General features: G+C 38.1%; 1 protein-coding gene and 1 pseudogene across 2 annotated transcripts in view; one reads left to right on the top strand and one right to left on the bottom strand.

Annotated features, from left to right (window-relative positions):
• Nucleotides 1-6,350: 6,350 nt before the first annotated feature.
• On the bottom strand, nt 6,351-7,725 carry LOC131910496 (transformer-2 protein homolog beta-like; annotated as a pseudogene).
• Nucleotides 7,726-15,387: 7,662 nt separating this feature from the next.
• Nucleotides 15,388-27,954, top strand: part of LOC131911432 (aldo-keto reductase family 1 member C13) — a 31,949-nt gene continuing 19,382 nt past the window's right edge. Inside the window, exons 1-8 of one of the 2 annotated variants that reach the window (XM_059263465.1) lie at nt 15,388-16,013; nt 17,950-18,079; nt 21,050-21,217; nt 21,628-21,744; nt 23,042-23,119; nt 23,624-23,746; nt 25,382-25,491; nt 26,098-26,263. In XM_059263465.1, coding sequence (XP_059119448.1) covers nt 17,996-18,079; nt 21,050-21,217; nt 21,628-21,744; nt 23,042-23,119; nt 23,624-23,746; nt 25,382-25,491; nt 26,098-26,263 — 846 coding nt within the window. In that variant the 5' untranslated portion in view covers nt 15,388-16,013; nt 17,950-17,995. The remainder of the gene's footprint in view (nt 16,014-17,949; nt 18,080-21,049; nt 21,218-21,627; nt 21,745-23,041; nt 23,120-23,623; nt 23,747-25,381; nt 25,492-26,097; nt 26,264-27,954) is intronic. The other variant, XM_059263466.1, reaches the window with a different exon arrangement.

Raw genomic sequence — 27,954 nt, 5'->3', positions numbered from 1 at the left:
AACCCTAGACAGCCTGAACAAAAATTTTCGATATCTCACAGCTGAGATGTAAGTAATGTTCATAAAAACCTCACCTTAATTAGTTTCAGGTCCAAGTCTCTCCCTTGCTCGAAATCAAGTGCCTTATTCATCCTTATAATTTCCCTTGGAAAATAGTTAATACAACATTTGTTTCTGAGATTTGAAAATATGGATGTGTAATTGCAAAACACAGAGAAGGTTTTGAAAATCATCTTCAAAACTAAGAAAAAAACATTTAGGGAAAAGCACTATTGCATAGGAGCATTAATAGCCACCCCAAAGATCTTTAGTTTCCCTTCATGATCTGTGGTAACAAAATTTCATACTGGAAACAGGTTATAAATTGCAAACAAAGACTGCATCTCTCTCTCTCTCTCTCTCTCTATATATATATATATATATATATATATATATATATATATATTCAACTGTCTATCATCTATGTATTTACATCTTCTGCTTGTTGGAATTTTAATTCTCATAGAAATAAATATGGTAATGTTTGAAGGAGAATTAGAAAATCTACAATACCATGTAAATTTGGTATAGTAAGATTTTTTTGGTAGAGAGCAGAATGAAGGCAGAGGAGAGATATAGCTCAGTGAGTGAGCCATTGTTGTAAGTAATGAATAATTCTTTCCACACTTTAACAGTTAATGATTTTTATCACTGCATATTTTGGATTGTTGTTTATATAGAGAGGTCTACATATTATACAGTTAGCTCCTCGGCCATGGATGCCCATCTTGTTGATGCCATTCTTTCCTAACTGAGTCTAATACATTACTTTGTGCATAATGGGCAGTGAGTGAATAATGAATGGATTACTAATAATTAAATGGAAGTGAAAGTAGTAGGCATAAGTAATATTTTAAGGCATATTAAGACATTTTCGTGTTGATCAATATCTAGAGTTACCTTGAACTAAAGTGACTCATACTTTTTCTCCTTTCTTTGGAGACTGAAGTTCAGAAGGATTTTTGGCTCTTCTTTCTTTGATTGATGCATAGATGAAGCCAAGGGAGATGAATATTTATTGACACTGGTCTTTGTGCATTCTGTTCTGGGCAAAGGGACATAACTGGAAAAAATGTATAAATAGATAATATTTTAAAAACATTTCTAATAAATGTTTGTAAGTGAATGTAAGAATGTCACCTTCTGCAACATGTTAGGGAATAAAACGAATAACTCTCACCTTGATGGTGACTTTCTAGATGTCACATCTTTACACAGCAAAAATGGATCATACAGTGCATGTTTGTTTTTATTTCCTATTTTAGTGTTATGGAACATCCTGAATATCCATATTCTGAGGAATATTAACACGGAGACCTAGTCATGACTATGACTCTGACTAAAGTTATGGTGTGTGGACAGTGATGTCGGTGATGTGATTCAGATGCTGTTTGGTGGATGCCTCATTTCCAGTCAATCTAGGCTGCTTAGCAACTCTCACATTCAGCTGAAACTCCGACTAACAGTCTTGAAAAAAAGGGATTTAATTTTCATGATGCTTCAAAATAAATATAACATGTTCTCCTCAAAAGATACTTTATTTTTTTTTTTATGAATCATTATGACACAAAACTGGTTTTGATGGAAGTCTGTGGGTGGTGTTTGGAGATGATGATTTCCATTTTATAAATATTTCAGACTTGGGGTAGGTGGTATTTTCAGACCAGGGAATGGCTGTTAGTAGTTGTTTGTGAGTCAGTGGTCCTCTAGCCATGAGTCAACAAGAAAACACGGCACACAGTGTGTGATTCTCAGTCTGGAAGGTGAGACACACATGGAAAGGTTGACCAACAGTTCCCAGGCTCTCTCTAGCTGCTTAGCATTAGAGTCTTGGAAATGGAGAGTGAGGCATTCCTGAAAAGGTTAGACTAAAAAGGTGACATGAGAACCAGCCTAATAGGACCATTCAAAGTCAGGATGGGGGACTTCAGGAGGAGGGAGTTGATCATAGCTCTACCTAGAAATGATGCCAAGGTTGATTTTTTCCCCTAAATTTTTCTTTCTCTTTTCTTTTTTGAAGATAATTACATCTCTCAAACAAAAGGAGATTTTTATAAATTTAATCCAAGGACATATCAGAGAGTTATTTCTATCAATATTTTTGTAAAGACATAAAAAACAGAACCAACTTTAATTTTAATGAATTTAAAAATACTTACAAGAATTGTGATGCATTGATGGAATGTGATCTCCGAATCCCTGAAAATTTAGTGTGTAAAGATGTCAACACAATGTTGGACTAGGAAGTTTCAAATTTTCCCCATGAAAACATCAGAACAACCATGTAACCTAGGCTAACTGTCTAATAGGCTCTGGTAAGCAGTCAGCTGTTTACAGAAACCAAGTAAAGATGCAACTGTTAGTAACAACAGGATCCCCAAAATAGGTAGTTTTACATCTCACACTGAGAAGATCTACCTGCTTGGTAGCATGTGGTCTTGATATGTAGGTGGCATCAACAGTTATCAGTTAATTTTTCTTCAAAGCAACTGATCTTATAGGACCCAATGTACCAAATCTGTGCTTATCATTTCCAAACAATTTTCTTAATACTTCAATTCTCACATAAAGCCTCACCTCATAAATAGCAGTTGATATTAGAGAGCAAGTCTAGGTTTATGGTGCTTTCTTTAGGAATTTTACAAATTATTTCCCACAGAATCTTTATGTACCATAGAAAATAATTTTTTTTGCATTTGAAAAATGATTAAAATGATTACCAACATCTTTTTTTCAATGTTTAGAAAATTGTTTAGCAATTTAATATTTAACATTTTAGGAGAGAATTGAGTACTTTTTAAATATACGATTACCTTTTCCATATTTCTTCTTCTTCTTCTTCTTCTTCTTCTTCTTCTTCTTCTTCTTCTTCTTCTTCTTCTTCTTCTTCCTCCTCCTCCTCCTCCTCCTCCTCCTCCTCCTCCTCCTCCTCCTCCTCCTCTTCTTCTTCTTCTTCTTCTTCTTCTTTTGGTTTTTTGAGACAGGGTTTCTCTGTGTAGCTTTGTGCCTTTCCTGGATCTCGCTCTGTAGACCAGGCCTCAAACTCACAGAGATCTGCCTAGCTCTGCCTCCCAAGTGCTGGGATTAAAGGCATACCCCACCACCGCCCAGCCCATATTAATTCTTACTTACTAACCCTCAATATATTTTTTTAAATGTTTTTATCTTAAGTGTGTGTGTGTGTTTGTCTACCTATATGTCTGTTTACCACATGCATTCCTGATGCTTAGGGAGGTCATAAGAGAGTATTAGTCCCTTAGAATTGGAATTACAGATGGTTGTGAGCCATCATGTGGGTGGTAGGAAACCTAGGCCCTCTGGAAGAGAAGCAATTGTTCTTAATTTTTGAGCCATCTCTCCAACCCCTGTTGCTCAATATTTCGATCTTTATTTAGAGTCCCAGAAGCCTATAATCTCATTATGTTTTACTCGTTATGGATTCACAAAATGTCAGAAATTCTAGGTGTTTTTGGATGTGTGGAAAGTGCAATGGGAGATGAGTACATTATGGAGGAATTTGTTACCTTCACTTGCAGTTGTTAGGATATCTCTATGATATAAACCTACATCATGTTATCTGAAGTATCTCAGAAATATTTACTTCCACAAGAAGTCTGGTGAGAGACCAGACTCTGGATATTGTTCATTGAGCATTCTTATCTTCTTCCATCTCTACTGCACTTCTGTGTGTTAACCTCATGTTCAGGCTGGATGAACGAAGCTATAGTAACTTCAGATCTTATGAAACAGTAGTTCAATATCCAACAGGAGAAAAATCCACTTTTTTTTTTTTGGTTTTTCGAGGCAAGGTTTCTCTGTGTAGCTTTGCACCTTTCCTGGAACTCACTTGGTAGCCCAGGCTGGCCTCGAACTCACAGAGATCCACATGCCTCTGCCTCCCGAGTGCTGGGATTAAAGGCGTGCGCCACCACCGCCCGGCGAAAATCCACTTTTTGAAAGCAGCACTTACAAAATAATATTGGATATTGCCCTAGCGTGATCCTCTCTCATGCAGCATTGGCTAGGAATGGATCACAGCTCATTTCCCACAGGGATCATATGAAAAAGCTGATGAAATTAACAAGAACACCTGAAACAATTACTAACACAGCCCGGGAAGATCAGCCTCCAGGACTGCACCCAGAGTCGCAAAAAGAATGCCTACAGAGTAGCAGGGATTTAGAAAAAAATTATTATCTATCTGAAGGTTTGACTTTTCTATCTAAGGGGGAAAATAAGGAAACACACATTTTCTCATGGCGATTTTCTCTTTTACTTCATCTTGAAAAAAAAATCGTCTCTGAAATTCTCTTTGTCTCCACACAGGTATATCTCTTTTCACATTGCTATATCTCTCTCCATGCACATTTCTCTTTACCCACATCTCTCTCCTACACAGCTCTCTCCTATGCACACTTTTTCTTTCTACTCTGCTACATTCCTTCACACATTACTACATCATTCACATTCACTCACTTTCTCATTTCCTCAGTCTCACTCACTTGCTCTCCTTTACACACACATTTCTGCCTTACATGCACATCTCTGTCCTACATACACATATCTCTGTCTCTATAGCAAAAACTCTGGACAAATATGAGTTACATTTTCAAGGTCACAAAGCATTTCTTGAGTAAACAGTAAGAGACTGAGCCATGAGAAATCACACGGTTTCTCTCAGGCTAGGGAGGTGTGTAAAGCAGGCACATAGCTCTGATTGGTTAGCATTTTCAGACAGTTTGACATTGAAATTCAGGACTTAAACAATAAACAGATAGTTGGCTGAAACGAGCCTCGTATCAAAAGTGAGGCTAGGAGTACATGTAGAAAGTCCATTACTGCAGAGAATTATATCTACCAAAGTTGCTTCATGCTTGACCTTGATTCAACAAACACTTGGGAACTTGTCCTTGTGTATTCTCTGCAGGGGTAGGTAGTCTGTTTTAAATTTGTCCTGAAGTCTAAAATTAGCTGAGAATACTGTTACTTTCCTATGTCAGCTATGAAAAATATCCTAGTATTATTTCTGTTCATCAGAATTATACAGCTCAAGCAGAAATCATCTTCCTAACCATCTACAGCTATATGTGTACCCAATAGACGGAATATTTACATGGGATAAACACACAAGCAGTGGGAAAACACCCATAGTAGTTCTTTTTAGGGAGTAATTGTGGCAGTACATGAGAGAATTACAGACAGAAACTGGATTCAGAGTCAGTGACCCCCACGGTCTTTGCCAAGTGGGGGGCTCCCCATCAGAGAAGTATTCATCTGATAGGTCGACTTGTTGAATACTAGTTGTCACCTACTTTATACTCCCATGGCCTCTGATAAAGCCATTGCTACTGGCAGCTCTCAGCTCCATTACTTTGGAGGAAAAAAGGCCATGATTGTTGCAATCATAGGGAGAAAGTGATGATTTTATTGAAAGTGTGTTTTTCACCTTACCTAGACTTATAACTGCTTGGCAAGTTTTGAATGTTAGTCATGCCTGATTTACCATAAGTCCAAATGAATAAGTATGTATAGGAGAGGGACTCAGCTTTAAATAAATGGGTCTGTGCAAGTAAGAGCAGAATTCTTTCTGTTATAGATAAATTTATGCCAAAAAAATCGATGCAAAAGCAGACTAATAGTGAAAACAAAAGTTTCTGAATTACAATTTATAGAGAGAATGATCAGAGTTTACTAATCTTTTCCTGAGTTCGTGTTTAGCCTAATTTGAGCTCTTAGACTTGTATGGGAACTGATCATTTTGAGTCCATGGAACCCAATTCTAAATTAGACAATAACTAGTAAAACACCAGAAATAACGTTTAATGACCAGATGACCACTAAGGTCTTGGTCCTCATCTTTGAGGCACTAGATTTATCCTTTAATATTTTCCAACACAGATCAACTTTCAAATAATAGAATTATGATTGGTCACGACAGAGCAGAGAACTGTGCTCACATCTTAACTGAAGTTATGAGTGGAGTTTTATGTATGTAATATATTAATGGCTATGTACCCAGGAATAATTACTGTCCTATTAATTCCTAGATATTAAAAAAAATCACTATATTATATACATTAAAACTCTACCAATAAATTCAATTTAGATGTGACACGGTTTTAGGCACAAAAGAAGATCTAAGAGTATCATAAAACTATGAGAATTTTGATAGTTTATATATATATATATATATATATATATATATATATAAATTCTTTATATAATAAAGATCTTTGCTTACAAGCGCAACAGTTTTCTTTTTTCTTTTTTTTTTTTTGAAAAGTAAAAATCAAACTTGTTTATTGTTGCTTTTTGCCATTTGGTAGCATTTTACACACAGACTTCGATCTTCAGAATACCCTGGATTCGGTAGAAAAACCTTTTAAATGAAGTTTTGTACAATAGAAACTTCTCAGCAGTCAAAATTTGGACTGTAAAAAAATACATGCAAAACATACTTTTCTGAAAACACAACTTTGAACAAAGCACCGAACTACACAAACGCAGAATGAAAACAGCATGTCAACTCCACCAAAAGTAGTCATCATAAAAGGTATAAAAGTCACCTAGCTTCACTAGGCACTGTTCACTTTTTAAACAGGAGACAATAGAAAATATTGTCCACAAACAATATCCCAGCTCTATGGCAGCTTTCAGAAAGTCTTCAACTTCATGCTTTAATAGCGACGAGGTGAGTATGATCGCGATCTGGACCGAGATCTGTATCCTCCACGACTGTAGTAAGGAGAAGGTGACCGCCTTCTGTAAATCTGATCCCTGTCTTGAGCGGCTCTCCATCCACCACCTCCTCCTCCACTTCCTCTGTATGATCTGCTGTAATAGTCCCAATCATCATAACCCCGATCATATCCTCTGTCATAATAATCTCGGCGGCGTGAGCTACCATAAGTGGGTCTCCCCATGTAAATTCCTGGTGTTGGGGTATAGGACCTTTTTGTTATAGAGAAATCGACCTTAATTCGGCATCCATCAAGCTCCATTCCATTGGCTCGTTCTTTAGCTTCCTTGGCATCATCTACATTTTCAAAATATACAAAGGCAAATCCTCTTGAACGTCTAGACTGCTGGTCATACACAATAAACACATCAACAATGGGGCCATATTTAGAGAACACTTCTCTTAGGTCTCTTTCCGTGGTGTACAAGCTCAATCCAAATACTCCAAGACAACAGTTGGGGTCAGGATTTGCCCGGTTCCCACCATGACGCCTTCGAGTAGACATGGAAAAATGGCTGTGGCTGTGACGTCTGCGATAGTCTCGGTTGTAAGACCTGCTCCGGGATGGTCTATGGGAGCGGGATCATGATCGTGACCTTGTATAATGCCTTATAGAACTTCTTCCGGATCTGGACCTTGATCCAGATCTGGACCTTGACTTTGATCTAGAACGCCTTGATCTTCCTTGGAGCGAGACCTTGCAGGGGTATGCCGTGCAGATTTCCCCGATCCATGAGCACTTCCACTTCTTGAAGCAGAATGGGGTTCCCGTTCTGTAGTTCTGCTCGCCGCTGTCGCTCATGGCTGCGGATTGCTGTCCCCGCTCCTGGCCTTTACAGAAGCTGTCAAGCTCCTGCCTTCTTACCAGAGGCCCTGCCGCAGCCTCTCCCAACGACACACTTTTGAGAGTGGCCTAAGACTGACATGCTCCACACCACCTCTGCCCCGGTCTCGCGTAACAGTTTTCATGTTGTAATCTCATTTAAATTTTGTTTATTCCTTGTTCTCCCTCTCTCTTCTTGATCCAGCTGGGATCTCCCGCTCCCCCAAGCTCTCTTTCTCTCGACCCTCCCCCTTCATTACCCCCACTCATGTATAGGCTGTTCATGTAGATCTCTTCCATTTCTCCGTCATTGGGCGATCCCCGTGTCTTTCTTGGGGTCCTGTTCTCCAGGTAGCCTCCCTGGTGACATGAGTAGCAGTCCAGACATCCTTGTTCCACATCTAGTATCCTCCTATGAGTGAGTACATACCATGTTTGTCTTTCTGAATCTGGGTTACCTCACTCAGGATGATTTTTTCTAGATCCATCCATTTGCCTGCAAACCTCATGATGTCATTAACTCTGCTGAGTAGTATTCCAAGATCACAGCTGGATCAAGAACAGAGAGGGAGAACAAGGAATAGGAGACCATGGTAAATGAAGACCACATGAGAATAGGAAGAAACAAAGTGCTAGAGAGGCCCACAGAAATCCACAAAGATACCCCCACAACAGACTGCTGGCAATGGTCGAGAGACAGCCCGAACTGACCTACTCTGGTGATGGGATGGCCAAACACCCTAATTGTCGTGCTAGAAACCCCATCCAACGACTGAGGGATCTGGATGCAGAGATCTATGGCTAGGCCCCAGGTGGAGCTCTGGGAGTCCAATTAACGAGAAAGAGGAGGGTTTATATGAGCGAGAATTGTTGAGACCAAGGTTGGATAAAGCACAGGGACAAATAGCCAAACAAATGGAAACACATGAACTATGAACCAATGGCTGAGGGTTCCCCAACTGGATCAGGCCCTCTGAATGGGTGAGACAGTTGATTGGCTTGATCTGTTTGGGAGGCATCCAGGCAGTGGGACCAGGTCCTGTGCTCATTGCGTGAGTTGGCTGTTTGAAACCTGGGGCCTATGCAGGGTCCCTTGACTCTGCCTGTGAGGAGGGGACTGGACCTGCCTGGACGGAGTCTACCAGGTTGATCTCAGTCCTCGGGGGAGGCTTTGCCCTGGAAGAGGTGGGAATGGGGGGTGGGCTGGGGGGAAGGTGAGGGGGGCGGGAGGGGGGAGAACAAGGGAATCCGTGGCTGATATGTAGAACTGAATTGTATTGTAAAATAAAAAAAAAAGAAAAAGAAAAGAATAAAATGAATCACACTGTAAAAAACAAAAACAAAAACAAAAACAAAACAAAACAAAATTTGTTTAGATTTGCTTCTGAATTTTTACCATACCCTCAAGGCTCTATAAAGAGGAGCATTTGCAAACGTAGATTGGGGGCAGGATGTAGCAACCTTGAAATTGCTGTCCATGAAGCAAAGTAGTACTTTCCTGTGTCCAGGGCATTCAAACAGATATGTGGGTATATAGTATAATGTACAAGTAGAACAACTGGGTACCAGGATTAAAAACGAAATATTCAAATCTCCAGAGAGATGGACAATTTTGGCAGTGTCCTGGAATCCAACCAAAGGGTACTCAAGAGTTATCAATATCCATATTTGCATTTATGAGAGTAGGTTGGAGGAGTTTAATAATGTTCGGGAACATAATGAAGGAGAGATGGACACTGAGTTTGTGGTATTGAGTAAATGCAGTTGCAGTAAAGTTAAGAGTGTTGTAGAGTGTTATTTTCTGCTTGGGAAATTCCGTTCTATTCCAATAATTAAAGGCATAGCTTTACCTAAAAACTCCTTTAAATTTTTAAGATTATATATATATATATATATATATATATATATATATATATACCAACGCCCCTTTTACACTTAGTTCCCTCCAAGCCCTCGCATATACCCTTTCTGCTCTTTCAAATTTATGGCCTTTTAAAATTAATTATTGCTATATGCACACACAGATATACACATACACACACACACACATACACACACACATATATATATATTTATAAATACATAAAAACACTTCCCTGTGTCTGTATAATGTCAATTGTATGCATGCTTTGGGGACTGACATTTGGTATAGCACACCAATTAGAGTACTCTTCAGAAAGACTATTTCTTCTGTTCTCAGCATTTCTTAGCTGCTTGTAAAGAAACCCTTCATAGAGTTGAAAATAACAAAATTTTCGTATAATAACTGAAAAAGCACATAGGACATAACATAACCACACTCTGAACTTTCAGAAATAAGGACTGCTTAAAAATTCCAGTCTTCTTGTTTTCTATCACCCATGTCATATAACTATGTGATAGTATGGATGATAATATACTCCCTGCTCTTTGAAAGAAATGCATTAAAAGCTCTAGTCCTGTATTTAAACTTTCTTCATTAATATGAAATCTGTATGCTCCACTTAGAACTATGTTGTGGTATTTTGATGCCAATATTTCAAGTCCTACACAAGTACTCTAAAATTTACAGCCATGAAGTGCTTCCCGATTCCTCTTACATGAATAATTCTGAGTAAGGTCACACATTAAATGAAGTAGTCTTCTGCATTTTGACTATACTGATAGATTCTCATAGTTGTATAACAGGTGAAAGGTACAATGAGTCCTAAGGTTCTGTTTGTACCTTGGCACTGATTTCCAACAGTGGTTAATCATTCTACATATAATCAGTACACTACTGTACTGCCCTTTATATTGCACAGTGCTCTCACTACAGTGTCATGACTAAGCATAATATTTACAAAGCAAAAATATATTTGTCAGGGAGAAAGTTGAAAGGGTATTTTTCTTTTCAATTTTCAACTTAGCTTCTTAAGAGTCAAAGATTGAGAAATACTCAATTGTCATATCTTTAATGCTCTCTCTGTGCGTATTGCTATGTGCATAGTATAAAACATTTGATTGTTTCAAGGGACTTCTGATTATGTAGAGGCTTTGTGAGCTGGGAAGATGGTTCAGTGGATAAAATGCTGGATGTGTAAGTGTAAGATCTGAGTTCAGATTCCTAGAATTTGTGTAAAGCCTGTATGGTAGCCTGTGTCTGTAATCTCAATGTCTCTATAGTGGGACAGAATACAGAGATGGGAGAATGAATCCCTGGGTGCTTGTGGGTGAGCTAGTCTGGCATACTCAGCAGTGAACCACAGCAAGAAATCTGTCTCAGCCAAGGTGGAAGTTAAGGATCAAGGACTAACTCCTGAGGTTGTCTTCTGATTTCCATGCTGAGGCATATGTGCCCACACACTTGCATACATATTTATAAACATATCATGCACATTCTGCCTCCACATACAAATATAAAACAAAGGGTTCATGGTGACCAAAAAAAAATTATCAAGGAAGTAGGAGGCTAATGCATCCCAGTATAACAAATGCTAGCTTATCCAATAAATACATTGCATAATTTACTATGATTGAAAGACTCTAAAAAGAAAATTCATTAAAAGATGTTTCTTTATCATGATAGAGTCTTAAATTTAGGGATTCTAATTCATATAAAATAAGCAAATTGGTTCGAACTCTGGTACATGTGGACTACTGCTTTAACCTCTGCTCTCCCCATGCTGTTGCTTGAACATGGAAGAAGTTTTAGATGTAATGATTTCTGTTATTCTTGTGTCTTGGGAAGGAAAAGAGAAACAGTATCTGTTTAACCAGAAGAGTGACAGGAAATGAATTACACACATCAGTTTGTGGAGCTTCTGAAGCAACAGTAGTGGTGCTGGTATTGCAGGATCAATGGAAAACAGATGTAGAATGAGTGGGTACTCAACTGGATTGCCCAGTCACCTGCTTCTGGTTCTCAGTTTCTTCACACTAGAACTAGTCCATGAACGGGAGACAAGATAGTCAGAGCTTGCTCTGTCTCAGGGTTTGATCATGTCATCACCTATTAGTTATTCTGCGTACTGTGTTTGCCTATTTCAGTTTATTTTATAGCTTTGTAGAAAAATGAAAATATCTAATCTAGAGCATTGCCTAACAGCTTCCTGTTTTCAATATTGATTGCAATGAGATGGCGGTAGATTCTCTATTTATATGAACTCTGGATATATTTCTTCCTTCCTAGCAGGTCAGATCCAGAGAAGTTAATGTCCTAAATGGTAATGAGGATAAGATACACGAGTCATACTGCATTTTTGTGGAGTAGCCTCAGAATCTCTCACTAGATGCTGGACCTGGGCTATAGGGACTCATGTGTGTCACTCTCAACTGTTGGGTTTCAAGTGGTAAAGTTGGTCCTGAGAAATGAAATGATCAAAGTCAATAGTTTACCAGATTCAGAAGAAGAAGCTTTTATTCAGGTATTGTCCTCAGAACAATTAGTTGTATGATAAAGGAATAGTTTAATGGACTTTAAATTTGAAATTTTATTAGATATACACATAAAAAGCATAATATTTGTCTTTCTTTCTTCCATTGTCCTCTCTGGGCCCCTGTCTTTTTTTTTCCATCCTTTTTTTTTTTTTTTTTTTTTTTTGCTTTTTGAGACAGAGTTTCTCTGTGTAGTTTTTGTGCTTGTCCTGGACCTTTCTCTGTAGACCAGGTTGGCCTCAAACTCACAGAGATTCATCTGGCTTTGCCTCCCGAATGCTGGGATTAAAGGCATGCACCACCACTACCCAGCTCCTGGTCCGCTCTCTTTCTCTATAGCATATTCCTTTGTCTATTTTTACATGATATGATATGATGTTATAAAACATGTTTATTTATTTGAAGCCTAAATTCTGCACATGAGAGAAAGCAAGTATGTTTGTTTTTCCAAGTCTGGCTTATTTGCTTAATATGGCAAATTAATTTTCATCTATTTTTTTTTGCAGGTGGTATACTTTATTTTTTGTTATAGCAGAATAAAACTCCACTGTGTGTTTGTATGTGTGTGCATAATATATATCTTGTTTTATATGTATTATGTTGTTTTCAATTCATTCATCAATTCATTCATCAGTTCATCAAGCAGTCAACATGGATTGGATGTACAAGTATTTCTGTGGAATGCTGACTCAAGGTTACTTCACTATACAAACAGGGGTGTATAGTATCCAGGGATCACATGGTTGGTCTATTTTTAGTAGTTTATTTTTAAACTCTATACTAATTACAAACAAACTATACTAGTTCACATTCCCAACAGTAATGCATAAGGGTTCCCCTGATCCTTGTCAGCATTTTTAAAAAATAATACCGTTTTTCAGTGGGGTCAGAGGGAGCCTCAGTATAGTTTTAATTTTTCATGTCCTTAATGCATAGGCACATTAAATTTTTTAAAATAAATTTATTGGGAATTTGTGTTTATTCCTTGAAATCTGTCTGATCAGTTCAATTTCCCTTTCAGTGACTGGATACTTTTTTGGTGCTTAATTTATTGAACTTTTAAAATATTCTGGATATTAGTAGCCTATCAGATGTATACTCGGGGAAGACTGTCTCCCACTGTGTCAGCTGCTCTTTCACTGTGTCGATTATCCTCCTTACTTTGAAGAACTTTCCAAATTTCATCTAATTCCATTAATCTGTTCTTACCATCATTTTCTTGGCCATCTGAGTCCGTGAGCCCTTGCCTTTAACTGCTTATGAAAAGTTTCCCTACAGTTTCTCTACATAACAAGCATTAACTATCTTCTGGAGTGCGGGCTTAGTGGTCATGGATTTAATTTGTACTGGTCTTCAGAAGTTTTGTTTTCTCTTGGTTAGCCACTATTTACTTCCAAAGCTTGAAATAGCTCTCATGCTCTTATCGATTTCACAGTTTCTGCTCACAGGTCTCATGTTATTCTGATGGCTTTACCCATAAAAGTGAAGTGACAGCTTTCTCTTGGAGCTTTTACTTTTGTTGTCTTGGCATCTCAATTATAGTATGCCGTGGCAAGGTTCTTGTTGGTTACTGCCTACTTGAGGTTGTAAAGTCTCTTGTAGTAGAATGTTCTAGATTTGGATCATTTTCTTCTATAATTTTATTGAGTAGACTTTCTGTGCCTTTCGTGCTGGTCTCAGCTCCTTCTGTCTCATGGAGTCTCAGGCTTGGTCTCTTGATTTCCTGAATGTTATGGTCATTCCTGTTTGCCTGTCTTTATTTGCATCTGAACGTCGTATTTTCTCATCTTTGTCTTCTATGCCTGATATTCCATATTAAGCTTAATTTAGCCTGGTGTTGGGGATTTTGACCCTGTATTTTATTTGTTTTTATTTTCCAACATTTCAAATTGCTTTTTATTTTCAAAATTTGTTTCCTTTACAAATTTATCCATATTACTGACTTTTCTTCTATGTTGCTTATAGACCTTTTCTTTGTTCAGCATTTTAGTCATTTCATCATTTTTGTATTCATCAGTGGAGGTGCTATGACGTCTTGGAGACATCATGTTGTCTTTTGTGTTTTTGTTCTTGTGTTTCTGTGTGTTGATATGTGCATTTGTCAGTTTCGGTATTTTTTGTTTTATTAGGACATTTTTTTTAGTGAACAGTCTGTCTTGAGGGATCAATCCATACTACCATCATGAGCATAAAAGTCAAGCCACTATAACAGAATAACATTAATCAAATCAATATAGAAACACTAAAAACCAATTAAATACCATACCATCAAAGGCAATGGCCATGTAAAACAAAAATAGAAAAAAAAAGGTTAAAATTATTCAGGGTAAATATATATGTAGTAAAGAACAAAATAAGTGAAAAGGTAAAAAAAGGAGGAAGAGAAATGTCAGCTAATATTAAATAAAAGAGAAAAAAATAAGATTATAGAAGAATGTCATAGGAAGTTGACCGAAGAGTGAGAAATATATTTATATAATTGACCAACAAAAAATGTGTAAGAAAAATTAATAAACTTAAGAAGAATAAAAATAAAACCATAAAAACATTTTTATAAATAAAATAAATTCAAATACTACTAAGAGGAGAAGACATAGTAAGAGGAGAAAGGTAGAAAGACAGGAGCAAAGACAAGACAAAGCACTAGGGAGCCTCTTTCTGGGCCTCTAAAACTGTGTTTGGCCAGGTGGAGGGGTGGGGTCACTTGAAGCTGGAGTCTCTTGCCTCTCCTACCAGTTAGACTTCTTGAAGTTCAACCAGTTAAGTGTGACATGGCCATTAGTGCTCTTCCACTTCTTTTCTGTGTGGTCCAGGAGGAGCCCCTAATTTATAAAATACCATTTAAAGTTTATGATTATAACTAAAGAGCTGTATTATCACCCTCTCGTAACACTAAGTGGCAGCCGAGCACACAGTAAAGAACAGTCATGAACAACTAGGGCTTTGTGAGGTCATGTGGGTCATGTTAGGAAAAGACACATTGCTGCATACTGCAAACTCGGGGGAAATTTGGAACAAATATCCTCCTCCATTTGCTTGTATCATAGGACCTGTACTTCTCAGTTTCCATTCTAGTTTCTGCTCCTTCTAAATTTCCTTTCACCAACTCAACCTTAGGATGTCTCATGTATCATTTTATTAATGTCCATACTAACCCACTCATTTTCACACTAATTTCAGGGCGCCTAAGCTGGAAATTATTTTCCAACAGAATCTAAATATGTGTCATTGGCACACCTCTAGGCTTAGTGGCACAACTGTCTTACACACTTAGGTGGATACCTGGAAAGTCAAATGTAATGTGTTTAAAATTCAACTCATTGTCTTCCTGAGAAAATCTGCTCCATCCTCATTTCCTCAGCCAGCTCCTTCAGTTGTTGGCCTTACTAAATCTGGGGAGTTAACATGGAGTTCATTTCTTTTTTCTTACTATGTGTGTGATATATCAGAAAGGCTTTTGACTCTATTCTTGAAAAATTGTCATTTTACTCAAACAGTTGGCCATCCTCCCTGCTGGTGTTCTGATCCAAGCCTGTGCCATTTTACATATGAATTGTGAGAAGTCTGAGAGAACTTATTTTTCCCGACACCTTCAGCATCTTCTTAATAAACACAGCCAATGGCCCTTTGAAAACACACCTGTCATGTAGCAACTGTGCTGAGGAGTCATGATTATTTGGCTTTTTTTCCTGTATAAATATGGAAAAGCACAAGCAATCATTGAGAAGGTCTAAGGAAGAATCAGAATTCTTGAGGTAGTAAAGGAATCCCCCAAACCAGAAGGGCAGGGTTGAGATTAGCTTGATGTTACCAAGCAGTGGAAGTGGAAGAGCCAGACCCTGTAGGAGCTTCAACTTCTGATTCTAAATGTAGTCCTCTCTTTTCTCACCCTGGAAGCACGTGGAAGAAAGAAGAATGACTATGAATGAGACATAATGCATATTACCACATGAGAGAAATTACCCCTGACGTCACAGTGTCTCACCTCGACAGATGCTCTGGAGTTTGTAGCTTTTGGTAATGACCCTTAAGATTGGCTTCTCTAGGACATCAGCTTCCACACTGAAACATTTGTACACACACACACACACACACACACACACACTCAAACAGTCTGCAGACAATCAAAAGTAAAGTGTGATAATGTTAAAAAGGAGTTTCATGAGTTCAATAAGTGGAAGGAGCTAAAATTTCCATCAACAAATGCAGGTGTAAACAAGATGTGACATACATGTAAACAAATACAGTACTACCAAGCAATAGAATGAACTACAGGCTCTTTCAGTCACATTGATAGATCTCTATTTCTGTGCAACAGAAAATATGCACAAATGAAATATAGCTGATACTCTTTTCTGCACGATTCATTTTTATGTGGATAGATAATTTGTCTATCCACCACATGCATGTAGTACCCATGGAAGCCAGAAGAGGGTGTGAGATCCCTTGGAGGTACATAACTCTGGATTGCCAAATGGCTGCTGAAATGAAACCTTCATCCTCTCAAAAAGGAGCTGATTCTCTTAACAGCAGAGCACTCTCTTTAGCCCTCGTTATATTTCTTAGTAAATACATTTTTTTTCAGACGCCAACTTGACAGATATTAATTCTAGGTTGGAAAGAATATAGAAATGTTATTAATTAACAAAACTGTTTCTTTCAGAAGAATGAAGTTTTATAAATTTCAGCCTTACCTTGTATAGAATGCACATTGTATGGCCACATTACATCAAAAATTATCACACGTTCTGGTTTCAAATGTTCTGTTTTAGTGAAAACCAATATAGTCTGTGTTTAATAGAATAAAAAAAATAGAATAGTATCTCATCAATACGTTGCATTTACTCTCCCACTCCAAACTCATAGTCATTTGATTATTTTAAGTTTAGTTATTTTATGAATCTTGAATGAGGCTACAAATTATAAAATATTGATCTGCATTTAACATCTTATTTATAGTTATCTAAAAAATCAGACACTGAAGAGATGGCTCAGTGGTTAAGAATGGTTGCTGTGAGGTCATGGGACCAGAATTGTTGACCAACAATCTTATAACAAGCTAGGTCACCCATGACTGCTGGTAACTACAGCCACAATTGATGAGACACTCTCTTCTGGCACACCCAGCACATGTACACAAATATTTCAAAACTGCCTAACAAATGAGTGCTATAGTAATGTTTAAGTCCCCTTGCTTTTTGTAAAACAATATCCAGTAGCTGCCAATTGTTCATCAACCACTAAGCACTGTTCTGTGTTGTCCCCTTTATGCATTTCAGGATTGTATTGTGACAATGACAATGGAAAAATACAGGAAAAATTTCAAAAAAGACTAACCCTTCTATTTGTAATTGTTGACTAAATTTAATTGTTGAGTATCAAAATGTTTTGAATGTTCGATTGTAGCTTCTTTGTTCTTTTAATATGTTTATATGGTGAGTTGCAGCTCATTATCTCCAATGATGCATGGTCAAGTGAAGGCTTCATAATGATCAAAGGACAATAAGTGTCTGAAGTATTATGATTATTCAGTAACTCTCTTCTCCACAAATATAACATATGTGGTAATAAAAGAAAGTTACAGAAAACAAATAATTTATCAATATATAGTACTTTGTTTAAAATTCATTCTTCATATGGAAATGAGTGGTTTCCTTTCTTCCATGAGAGATAAGGCTTTAACTTCATGGCCTCCTCCTTTCTGTCAGCTGTCCATTAGACAGTAGTATTTAATACAGTAGTATTTTAAATACAGTAGTATTTAAAAGGTAGGTATACAGCAGTATTGTTTAACCATTAGCCAGACAGTAGCACTAGTTAATCATTATCTAGGGAGTAGAAATGGTTAAACATTAGCCAGCAAGTAGGAATGGTTAACCACCAGAATGAGAGTGCCAACTGTTAGCCAGTAGACAGGAAGTTGATATATAATGTTTACCACCTTCCCCTTTAGGGCACCAGAAGATTCAGGACTTGCTTAGGCAGAGGAGTGGCAAGCCATGAGTTCCAAACAGCAGTTTGTCAAACTAAATGATGGCCACTTCATTCCTGCTCTGGGTTTTGGCACCTATAAACCCCAAGAGGTAAGACTATATGATTCTCAGTTATTTCCAGGCTAGAGCTATTCCAAGTCCAAGAAGGCAGAGAGTTAGGTTTGTCCTGCATCAGGGTTTGATTGACTCCCCACTTGTTTATTAATTTTGTTAAATAGAGGTTACAGCAGCATCTACAATTGGTGGCTGTGGGTAGGAGACGAAGCTGGTTCCCTAGATAGGCTGAGTCAGGATTCTGGCAGAATAGGGTCTTTCTCCATGCTTGCACTTCTCTGGGAGAAAGTTCCCTGCTCCTGGTGAGCCAGCAGAGAGGCATGCTTAATGGAGAACAAAGGGAAGGCCTAACTCTGAAAACATTTTCTTTGAGGATGGATGTGAGTGTTGTATATGATGGAGCTATAAGGTACATGCCTCAGTGGCATTAGAACATTTACTATAACTCGGTCAGGGACTTCAGGGATAATAAGAAAGATTTTTTTTAATCTTCTCTGGTTATTCTTGCTGTAGGCTTAGGAACCAGGGCTTGGCAGGATGTGGCTGTGTCTTTTCTCTTGGATTTGTTTTTCTAGCCCAGACCTGCCTGTGGGTTTACTGTTCTTACTTGAAGCCTCTAAGAGTGAACTTGGCATGAATCTTCAGGCTCTGAGCTCCAGACTTAAAGGGACATATTCTTGACCTAACAATTCTGAGCACTATGCTTTTCCTATGTCTATGTTTCTCAGTTTGATAGAAGAGAAGAACTTCACCAGATTGCCAATCAGCTTTCTTGGTTGCAGTGTGAGAGAGGACTTCTCTGTTTATGACTACAATCTATGACACCGTTTTTCCTTTCAAGGAGGAAAGATGCAGGGAAATTTGTGTGGTAACTCAGGGTGTCTCCTTGTAGATTAATGCATGAAACAAGTATTTGAGGAATATTTCAGTTTTGTTTTGGGTTAGCCTTCAGCATCGCACAGTGAATACTGCACCAGAGCTAAGTAAGCTCTCCCATGTACAAACTCTCAACTGTGGGAAACTCACTGGAGTTTGTAATGCATCATTATGATAAGGGGAAGGAGGACCTAGTAAAGATGAGTGTGAATTATTGGTCTTCATTAATGCATGTTGGGTTTAGAGCAAGGTTGCTGTGGGAAAATTTGTTCTGTTCAGCCAATGTCTTTGAAATACAAGCCCTAGGGTGTGGCTTTGTCTGTATGTGACACCTTAAGAGCTGAAGGAGAGTCATCGTGTACTCTCTTGGATGGTCAGAGGCCGGATGGTTGGTTCCCAAAAACCCTGTGCAGAATGGAGGACAACAACAGCTGAATAAGCAGTGGTGTTTACTTGTTCTGTGTCCGTGAGTGTATTGTCTCCCTTCTATATCTCAATAAATTCTAGAGATCCTTTAACAGACTTCTGTTGGTTCACTTAACAAATGGTGGTCCCCAGATCTGAAAACATCAAAGTGTACTGTTTCTTAACCTGAAGCGAATTTCTTATTTTTTAAACGTTCTGAGACTTTAATTCTGTGACAAAGGACCACTCCCCTTAACTTCAAATTTGTACATTTCCTTCCTATTAGATTTTTGCATGTATACATAGAAAAATCTGGAGAAATATATAGGATTTGTTTCTTTTGCAAAGTGGCACAAAAACCAGGATCAGGTCAAGTCCACTGCTAAAGCTTCAGTGTCGAAGAGTGGCTTTAATCTTTGATAAGTCAGGTCTGGTATCCACAGAAAGTGATACAAGCCAGAATTTAAGTCACTGTTCTTTTTCATGGAAAGATAACAGTAGAAATTATTAAAATAGTCAGAAATGGCCTGTGATTTCCTTTTTAAACCCTTTGTATAATGTTTATGATTACATATGAGTTTGTTCCCTGGGTGTGTGGATGCTAGAGGTCAAAGTCTCCCTCTACTGGTCTCACTGTGTTTTTGTGAGGTCTGCCTCTGACTCTGGAACTCAGTGATTCAGCTAGACTGGCAGTCTAGTGAACTCCAGGGATCACCCTGACTTTGCATCCCCAAGCACTGGGATTACATGTGTATACCACTATGCCATGCTCTGATTTTACATGAGGCCTGGGGGTCTGAACTAAGATTCTGAGAGTTGTTAGCAAACACTTTATTGATTGAGATATCTCCCCAGCCACAATCTTAAATCCTTTAATAAAAGAACTGTCGTATCATTATCCAAATCTCACAGTCAAGGCAGTAATTTTAGATTTAATTCCAGTCATATCTATTTTAAACAAATGATATTAGGCTGAAAGTGCTGACACCTCCAATAGGATGTAGGTAATTTGTGTTTAATGGGGATATATTCCTAGGGTCAATTTTCTCTTCCTGTCAGTATTTAGGTCTGTCAGGTAAAGAGAATGGATATACAGAAAGACTGACCCATGACACTGTTCTCTGCCCAAGTCCCTAATATTAACCTGTCCTTGCTTAGTGTCTGTGATCTTTGCTTTCTTATCCCTTTGTGACAATGTCTTACCTGGGGTCAAGGAGGACACTGTTCTCCTTGTAATTGTACTTTATCCCAAGCAGATTTCCTTATGTTCATTTTTGCTTAGTAACACCACTACATAAATTGAGATTAAGCGAACAGTTGAACCCAAGGTGAGCTTGGCATTCATCAGTGCCAATAAGTATCCAGGACTGCATGAGTATAAAGAAGTTCATAGATGTGAAAATCTTGCTATTAGTTAGGAAAGGCCCCGAGAAAGCAGATTTTGACTCATTGCCTGAAATGTGGGACAAAATATAGGCAACCATTTGAGTCTGTGGAAATACTTCATCTTCTGTGACATCTACAATGTTTCTGGAGAATTTGTTGTGTTTTGTAGAGTAGAAAGTGGAAATTCAAGGATCGGGGACTAGGCTCTTGCCTAACAAGTGATCTGAGGATGACTGCAATACAAAATTCTTTCTAATCTAGTATACTCCCATCTAGGCTCATTCTGAACTAGGTGTCAGAACATGCATCTCTAAATTTCTCTTTTGGTTGTTCCTCTAGGCTCCCAAGAGTAAGTCACTGGAAGCTGCAAACCTAGCTATAGGTGTTGGGTACCGCCATATTGATACTGCTTTTGCATATCAAATAGAAGAGGAGGTAGGACAGGCCATTCAAAGCAAAATTAAAGCTGGCATTGTAAAGAGAGAAGACATGTTCATCACTACAAAGGTATTGTTTTTATAGTATGCAAGTGTGCAAATTATTGAAATATAATATAAGGAAGTGAAAATTATATTACTTGATCAGAAGTTGGTTAAAGGTGTCAGTTGAAGAAATGGTGAGTGAAAGTTATAGTGGATTATAATGTCTATGAAAATATTTCAGTTGTTGGATGTTATTAGTAGTATGTGTTTTATTTCTTGAGTAATTTTCTTTCATTGTTTAATAAACAAGCTACCAATAACAAAAATATATAATTGAGTTCACATCGTTAAGTAGGAGTAAAGTAAATTCTGGTATAAAGGAATGATTATAACTTTCCTTCAAGTACAAAACATATTTCAGTATTAGGATAAATAAGTGTGCATGTTTGGGCAATCTATTAATTGATCACAACTTCTGTTCTTCAACTTCTGTAGCTTTGGTGCACTTGTTTTCGGCCAGAGCTGGTCCAGTCTAGTTTGGAAAAATCACTGAAAAGACTTCAACTGGACTATGTTGATCTTTACATTATGCATTACCCAGTGCCGATGAAAGTAGGTGATTTATATTGTCAAATGTACATATTTTTGCATGGGGGCATGGAAATAATTTTTATGGATGGTTGAGACAAGTTTCCATTATAATTTCATATAACTTCATTATAGTTAGATTATGTTATTAAACTTCTGAGTGGTTCTACAAAGAGTTTACTGGATTATGAAATGAGATATCCAAGAAATTGTCAGAATCACAGAGTAGAAGTAACTTCCAGAAAATCTTGTATGTACATATCTTTCACATTTATTTGTATTACTAGGTATTTGCTTGGGTCTTGCTCCTATTTTCTTTCTTGGTGGCAGTAGTGGCCCGAGATAGTATCAACTTCAAGGTCATTGACACTTTATGGCTTCTCTGCATCTTTTCTTATCATAATCAATCTTGCACTCAGTCCTGATTGGCCATCCTTGGCTCTCATGGCTGCCCTTGGACCCACATTTATTCATACTTATTATTTATACTGGGACTAGATTGATATAAATTTTGGTGGAGGTCAAGGCCATGCAATGACTGGGCTTCCCAGTGCATAGGAAACTTTTTTTTCCAAAAAAAAAAAAAAAAAAAAAAAAAAAGAATGGACAAAAGAATACAGGTCAATTAGCAGGTCTCATATTGTTATTTGAATATATTATTTAGGTGCAGGAATTTTATATGTTTGTGTGTGTGTGTGTGTGTGTGTGTGTGTGTGTGTGTGTTTATGTAACAACAATTACAAAAAGAGAGGCCATGAATTTGAGAGGCAGCAAGGGGAAACATTGGTGATGTTGGAGGGAGAAAAGGGAAGGAGAGAAATGATGTAATCATATTATAATTTTAAAAATAAAATTATTGTAATAAAGAAAATATTTAATTATTCATATAATTACCATAAGAGAATATAGCAAAACTAGGCTCCTAAAGATAACTTTACAACTCTACATGTGTAACATTTTGTAAACACAGTGTATAGGATGATGCTTCACTCACTTTATGGCTGCTTACTGTCTTATTTCCAAGATACACTTTAAAATTTTTAAAAAAAATACTTGTTTAATGTGTATGGGTGTTTGTCTTGTGTGTATGTCTGTGCACTATTGTCATTGGAGGACAGAAGAGGGCATTGGGACCCTTGGTACTTAGTTACAAACAGTTGTCACCCACCAAGTAGGTGCTGAGAATTGAACCCAGGTCCTCTGAAAGAGAAGCTTAATCACTGAGCTATCTCTCCAGCTCCTTCAAGACATTATTAAAAGCATTACTATAGGTGAGACACATGTTTTTGTGAGATTTATTTAACAAACATTTCTCTTCCAGCCAGGGGATAATGATTTTCCAATAGATGACCAAGGAAAAGTACTACTGGACACAGTGGACTTCTGTGTCACGTGGGAGGTGAGTGCCTTTCAAAAGGACAATAGAGCAAGCAGAAGGAGGGAGAGCCAGCTCATTTTTCCCTTCAGTATAGAAATTCATTTACATGCATACATATTTGCTGGAGTAGAAGGGGAGAAATGCATTACTAAAATGTAAGGGATGGAAAGTGAAGAAGCACTCAGAATAATAAGGAATATGTGTTATTTTGCCACCTTATGTAATAGCATTCTGAATTTTCTAGTGATGTCATAGAACTATCTTGCTGTCTGGCATCTTATTCTTAATATCACCATTATGTTGACTTCTTCATATTTAAGTCCAGTGATCACCTGGGCAATACATTCCTCCCTACCTTTTTTTGTGTCTGTAATCAAACTTAGGGACTTGTACACACTGGCAAGTGTTCCAATGAGGAAATGTATGTCTCACTCTTCATATTTTTTTTAAACTGTTCCATCTTCTCTTTATATTGATGTAGCCAATTGCAAGTATGGCTCTTCACAACCTCTTTCTCATCACCAGGCATTGGAGAAGTGTAAGGATGCAGGATTGGTCAAGTCTATTGGGGTGTCCAACTTTAACCACAAGCAGTTAGAGAGAATCCTGAATAAGCCAGGACTTAAGTACAAGCCTGTCTGCAATCAGGTAAGGATTCTCATTCCCTCCTCATTTCTCATGCTTTCCTCACTCTGTACTGCTGACATCTGTCCATTTGCCCTCTGTAGAAGTGATTTTTATTTTGTGGAAAAGAAGATTCTGAGAGCAGAACCACTGCTTCAAAAGACATGAGAATTTCTGAATTTAACCTTGGACTATTAAAGTATTGGTGAGAATGGGGACATACTTTAGTACCCCAGTGGTGGAGAATGTATAAATTTAAAGTTAGTCCAGTAGGCAGAATTTGTGGGCAGGGCAAAGTGATCTTCTCCCTGAACTGGAATAATGAGGAAGCATGGGACATTTTGTTGAAAGATTGAATTAAAATAAAAATCAGTCAGTGAGCAAGTGCTATTGTGGTATGATTGAGCATTCCTTGGGTATATGCTCAAGAGTGTTATAGCTGGATTTTGGGGAAGATTGATTCCTAATTTTCTAAGAAAGTGCCAAATTGATTTCCAAAGTAGTTGTACAAGCTTGCATTCCCACCAGCAGTGGAGGAGAGTTCCCCTAGCTTCACATTCTCTCCAGCATAAGGTGTCTTCAGTGTTTTTGATCTTAGCCATTCTGACAGGTGTAAGGTGGTATCTCAGAGTTGTTTTGATTTGCATTTCCCTGATAATTAGGGATGTTGAGAGACAGCCCGAACTGACCTACTCTGGTGATGGGATGGCCAAACACTCTAATTGTCGTACTAGGAACCCCATCCAATGACTGAGGGATCTGGATGCAGAGATCCACAGCTAGGCCCTGGGTGGAGCTCTGGGAGTCGAATTAGCGAGAAAGAGGAGGGTTTATATGAGTGAGAATTGTTGAGACCAAGGTTGGATAAAGCACAGGGACAAATAGCCAAACAAATGGAAACACATGAACTATGAACCAATGGCTGAGGAGCCCCCAACTGGATCAGGCCCTTTGAATGGGTGAGACAGTTGATTGGCTTGATCTGTTTGGGAGGCATCCAGGCAGTGGGACCAGGTCCTGTGCTCATTGCATGAGTTGGCTGTTTGAAACCTGGGGCTTATGCAGGGTCGCATGGCTAGACCTGGGAGGAGGGGACTGGACCTACCTGGACTGAATCTACCAGATTGATCTCAGTCCGAGGGGGAGGCTTTGCCCTGGAGGAGGTGGGAATGGGGGGTGGGCTGGGGGAAAGGTGAGGGGGGCGGGAGGGGGAGAACAAGGGAATCCGTGGCTGATATGTAGAACTGAATTGTATTGTAAAATAAAATAAAATAAAATAAAATAAAATAAAATAAAATAAAATAAAAATCAGTCAGTATTCAGGACTTATGTGGAGTTTAGATGCTTCTCACCATCTTATGATCCTTCCTCATGATTTTATTAAGCTTAGCAGCTGGCATCTTTACCCAGTGAACTGCCTTGCTGACCCCTAACTATTTTTTGACACAAAAACTTGCCCAATCAAATGTTATTAGCAGAATCTTCCAAAATTAGTTCTTTTGCCTTTCAAGAAAAATTGCAACTGTTTGATCTTTTTAAATTCAAAGGTGATATTGCATATAATTTTCTTATTATACTTTACTGACTTTAATGATTTTTATTCATCATAATATGAACATTTGATATAATCTGATATCTTTCTATCATACTCTTTCATAGGTTGAATGTCATCTTTATTTAAACCAGAGTAAGCTGCTGGATTACTGCAAATCAAAAGACATTGTTCTCGTTGCTTATGGTGCTCTGGGAACACAACGATATAAAGAATGGTAATATGAAAAAGAGTATGCCTGAAGCAAGACTGTCAATTAGCATCATGACACTCAGTTCTCAGGGAGAGAGGGATCTTTCTTTACAAGAACCTGGTGAAGCAGAAGTTGGTGGTTCAGGGACTCCTGAGTAGCCATGGAGTCTTATTTTCTTTTCCCATCACTCTGACAGAATACTCGTACAAGAGAAACTTCAGGGAGAAAGGCCTGGTTATGGTGCACAGTTCCAGGCTACAGATGATAATGGTAGGGAAGTCAGGGTGTCAGGAGCTGGAAGCAAGTGGTCGCTTTACATTTCAATGAAGAAGCAGAGAATGACAGAAGATCACTAATGATCTGAGCACTTTCTCCATTTATACAGTCCAGGATCCCCAGCTCAGGGGAATGGTTTCAGTCACAATTAAAATGGGCCTTCCCACATCAATTCTCATAGTGAGATAATGCCCTACAGGCACCCCTGAAGCCCATCTTCCAGATGATTCTAGACTTTGTCCAGTTGACAATTATCCATAACCATCATGCCCAGTCTAGTATGTGCCCTCTACTGTGTTTTGAAGCCTCATCAAAAACCTTGGCCTCAGCAGCTCATTTCTACTTTCCTGCTAGGGTGGACCAGAACTCTCCAGTTCTCTTGAATGATCCAGTTCTTTGTGATGTGGCCAAAAAGAACAAGCGAAGCCCTGCCCTGATTGCACTTCGATACCTGCTTCAGCGTGGGGTTGTGCCCCTGGCCCAGAGTTTCAAAGAAAATGAGATGAAAGAGAATTTACAGGTGATGAGCTCTCCTTCTTAGGGTTGTTACATAGTATCTTCCATGTGCTTGCTTCCTTCAAATTTCTGTGAACATTTTTTAGTTCAAGCCTATATTTCAAGCATTTTCTATATATGTGAGCTTTCAGGTGCATTGAGAAAAGTTTTGTCTACAACATAAACAGCAGCATGACTTGATAATAGTGTTGGAGATGATGTAGAATTTGCTTTGCTTTGTTAGCCAAGTACTACATACCCCTTTCCTATGCATTTCTTTTTTATTTTCTGAAATGAGGGATCTGGACTGAGTAACTTTGATTCTAGAAATTTTTATGGTTTTACTTTTAATTCATTGCATGCTTAGATATTCTAATACTCATTATATATATGTATATATATATATATATGTTAATTGTATATTTCTGTCTTACTCATTTACCTCAGTTGATTTTTTTGAAATTTCACATAAGTATACTTTATTATAGTATAAAATGTTAGTAGTTAGTAAAGAAACCATTCTTAAGTAGTTTAATATAAATAACTACTTAAGAATGTTCTTTGAAAATGTGAAAGATTTATATGATCTGAAGAGAAACCAGAGTATGGGATCGTTAAACTTGGTCTTTGAGCAGATACTGTTACCAGGTGGTGGAGGTGGATAGGGGAAAGAATAGTACAGAGTAAGGTACTATGCCTGTTGGTTGGTTCCTGGTTGTCTAGCTATTGTTCATGTGTGCGTTTCAGTTAATGTTGCCAAGTATTAGAGGATAAGTCCCACTGCCCAAAGGATGTTAGAAGTAGCAAGATAGTCATCATAAATGTCCTGCTAGTCTTTTGGAAGGGCTGTCTTCTGGGGGTTATCTTTGTAATACTCTCACTAGAATCATTCCGAACTGGAGTTGTGCAGAGGAGAGCATGGATGAGGGAAGAGCTCTTTGCTAGGACCATCACATATAGAAAACTGTTATGCTGTACCCAGGGATCCATATGTGCATTTCTTGTGTTTCTTGTGCACAAAGTTCATTCCACAACATTTGAAATTCATAAATGTCCTAAAGGAGAGCATATGGTTAAAGAGATAGCCTGACAGATTGACAGAAAAGGTTCCTCTTGAGCATAGAATTGTTAAACCATGTCTGGACAGTATGAGTTAATTCATGTTGCTAGGCTGACTGTGGAGGGGCAGAAGGAAGCTCACAGTGCGAGATCTGCAGCAGTGTGTTGTGTTGAGACTGACATCCTGAGAAGCCCTGCTGTAGGTGCATCTTCAGCTCCTCCATAGGAATACATTTATTAAGCAGGAACACGCCTTCTTCCTCATATTTTAGTATATAGATCTGATGATAAACTTGGGAATGCTGTACTTCATGTGGTCTGTGGCTTTGTTTTCTTGTAAGCTGAGCATTGAGGAGTGCAGAATTTTAATTGTAACTTTGTCAGTCCTTCTATCTAGAGACCTGCTGCCATTTTTGTCTTCTATGAAATTTTTGTTGCCGAGGAAGACAGGATTACAATTTTGTCTGACAGATTGAGATAGCATGGTATATTCTTGGTTATCAAAATACTCGTGTAGCATGGGGTTTTTAGTTGGTGAATATTCACAATGTGGGAGAAAGCATGGTACATACTGTATAATCTCAGTTCCCTAAATGTGTGTATACTTGCAGCATCTAGAAGGACACATCAAGCTGAGCTGCTTGTGACTGGGTGGCT

This window comes from Peromyscus eremicus, chromosome 5 (assembly GCF_949786415.1).
Source record: "Peromyscus eremicus chromosome 5, PerEre_H2_v1, whole genome shotgun sequence".
In the NCBI taxonomy this organism is placed as follows: domain Eukaryota; kingdom Metazoa; phylum Chordata; class Mammalia; order Rodentia; family Cricetidae; genus Peromyscus; species Peromyscus eremicus.
The sequence above is the reverse complement of the archived record's forward strand: the minus strand, read 5'-3'. Positions and strand labels throughout refer to the sequence as shown.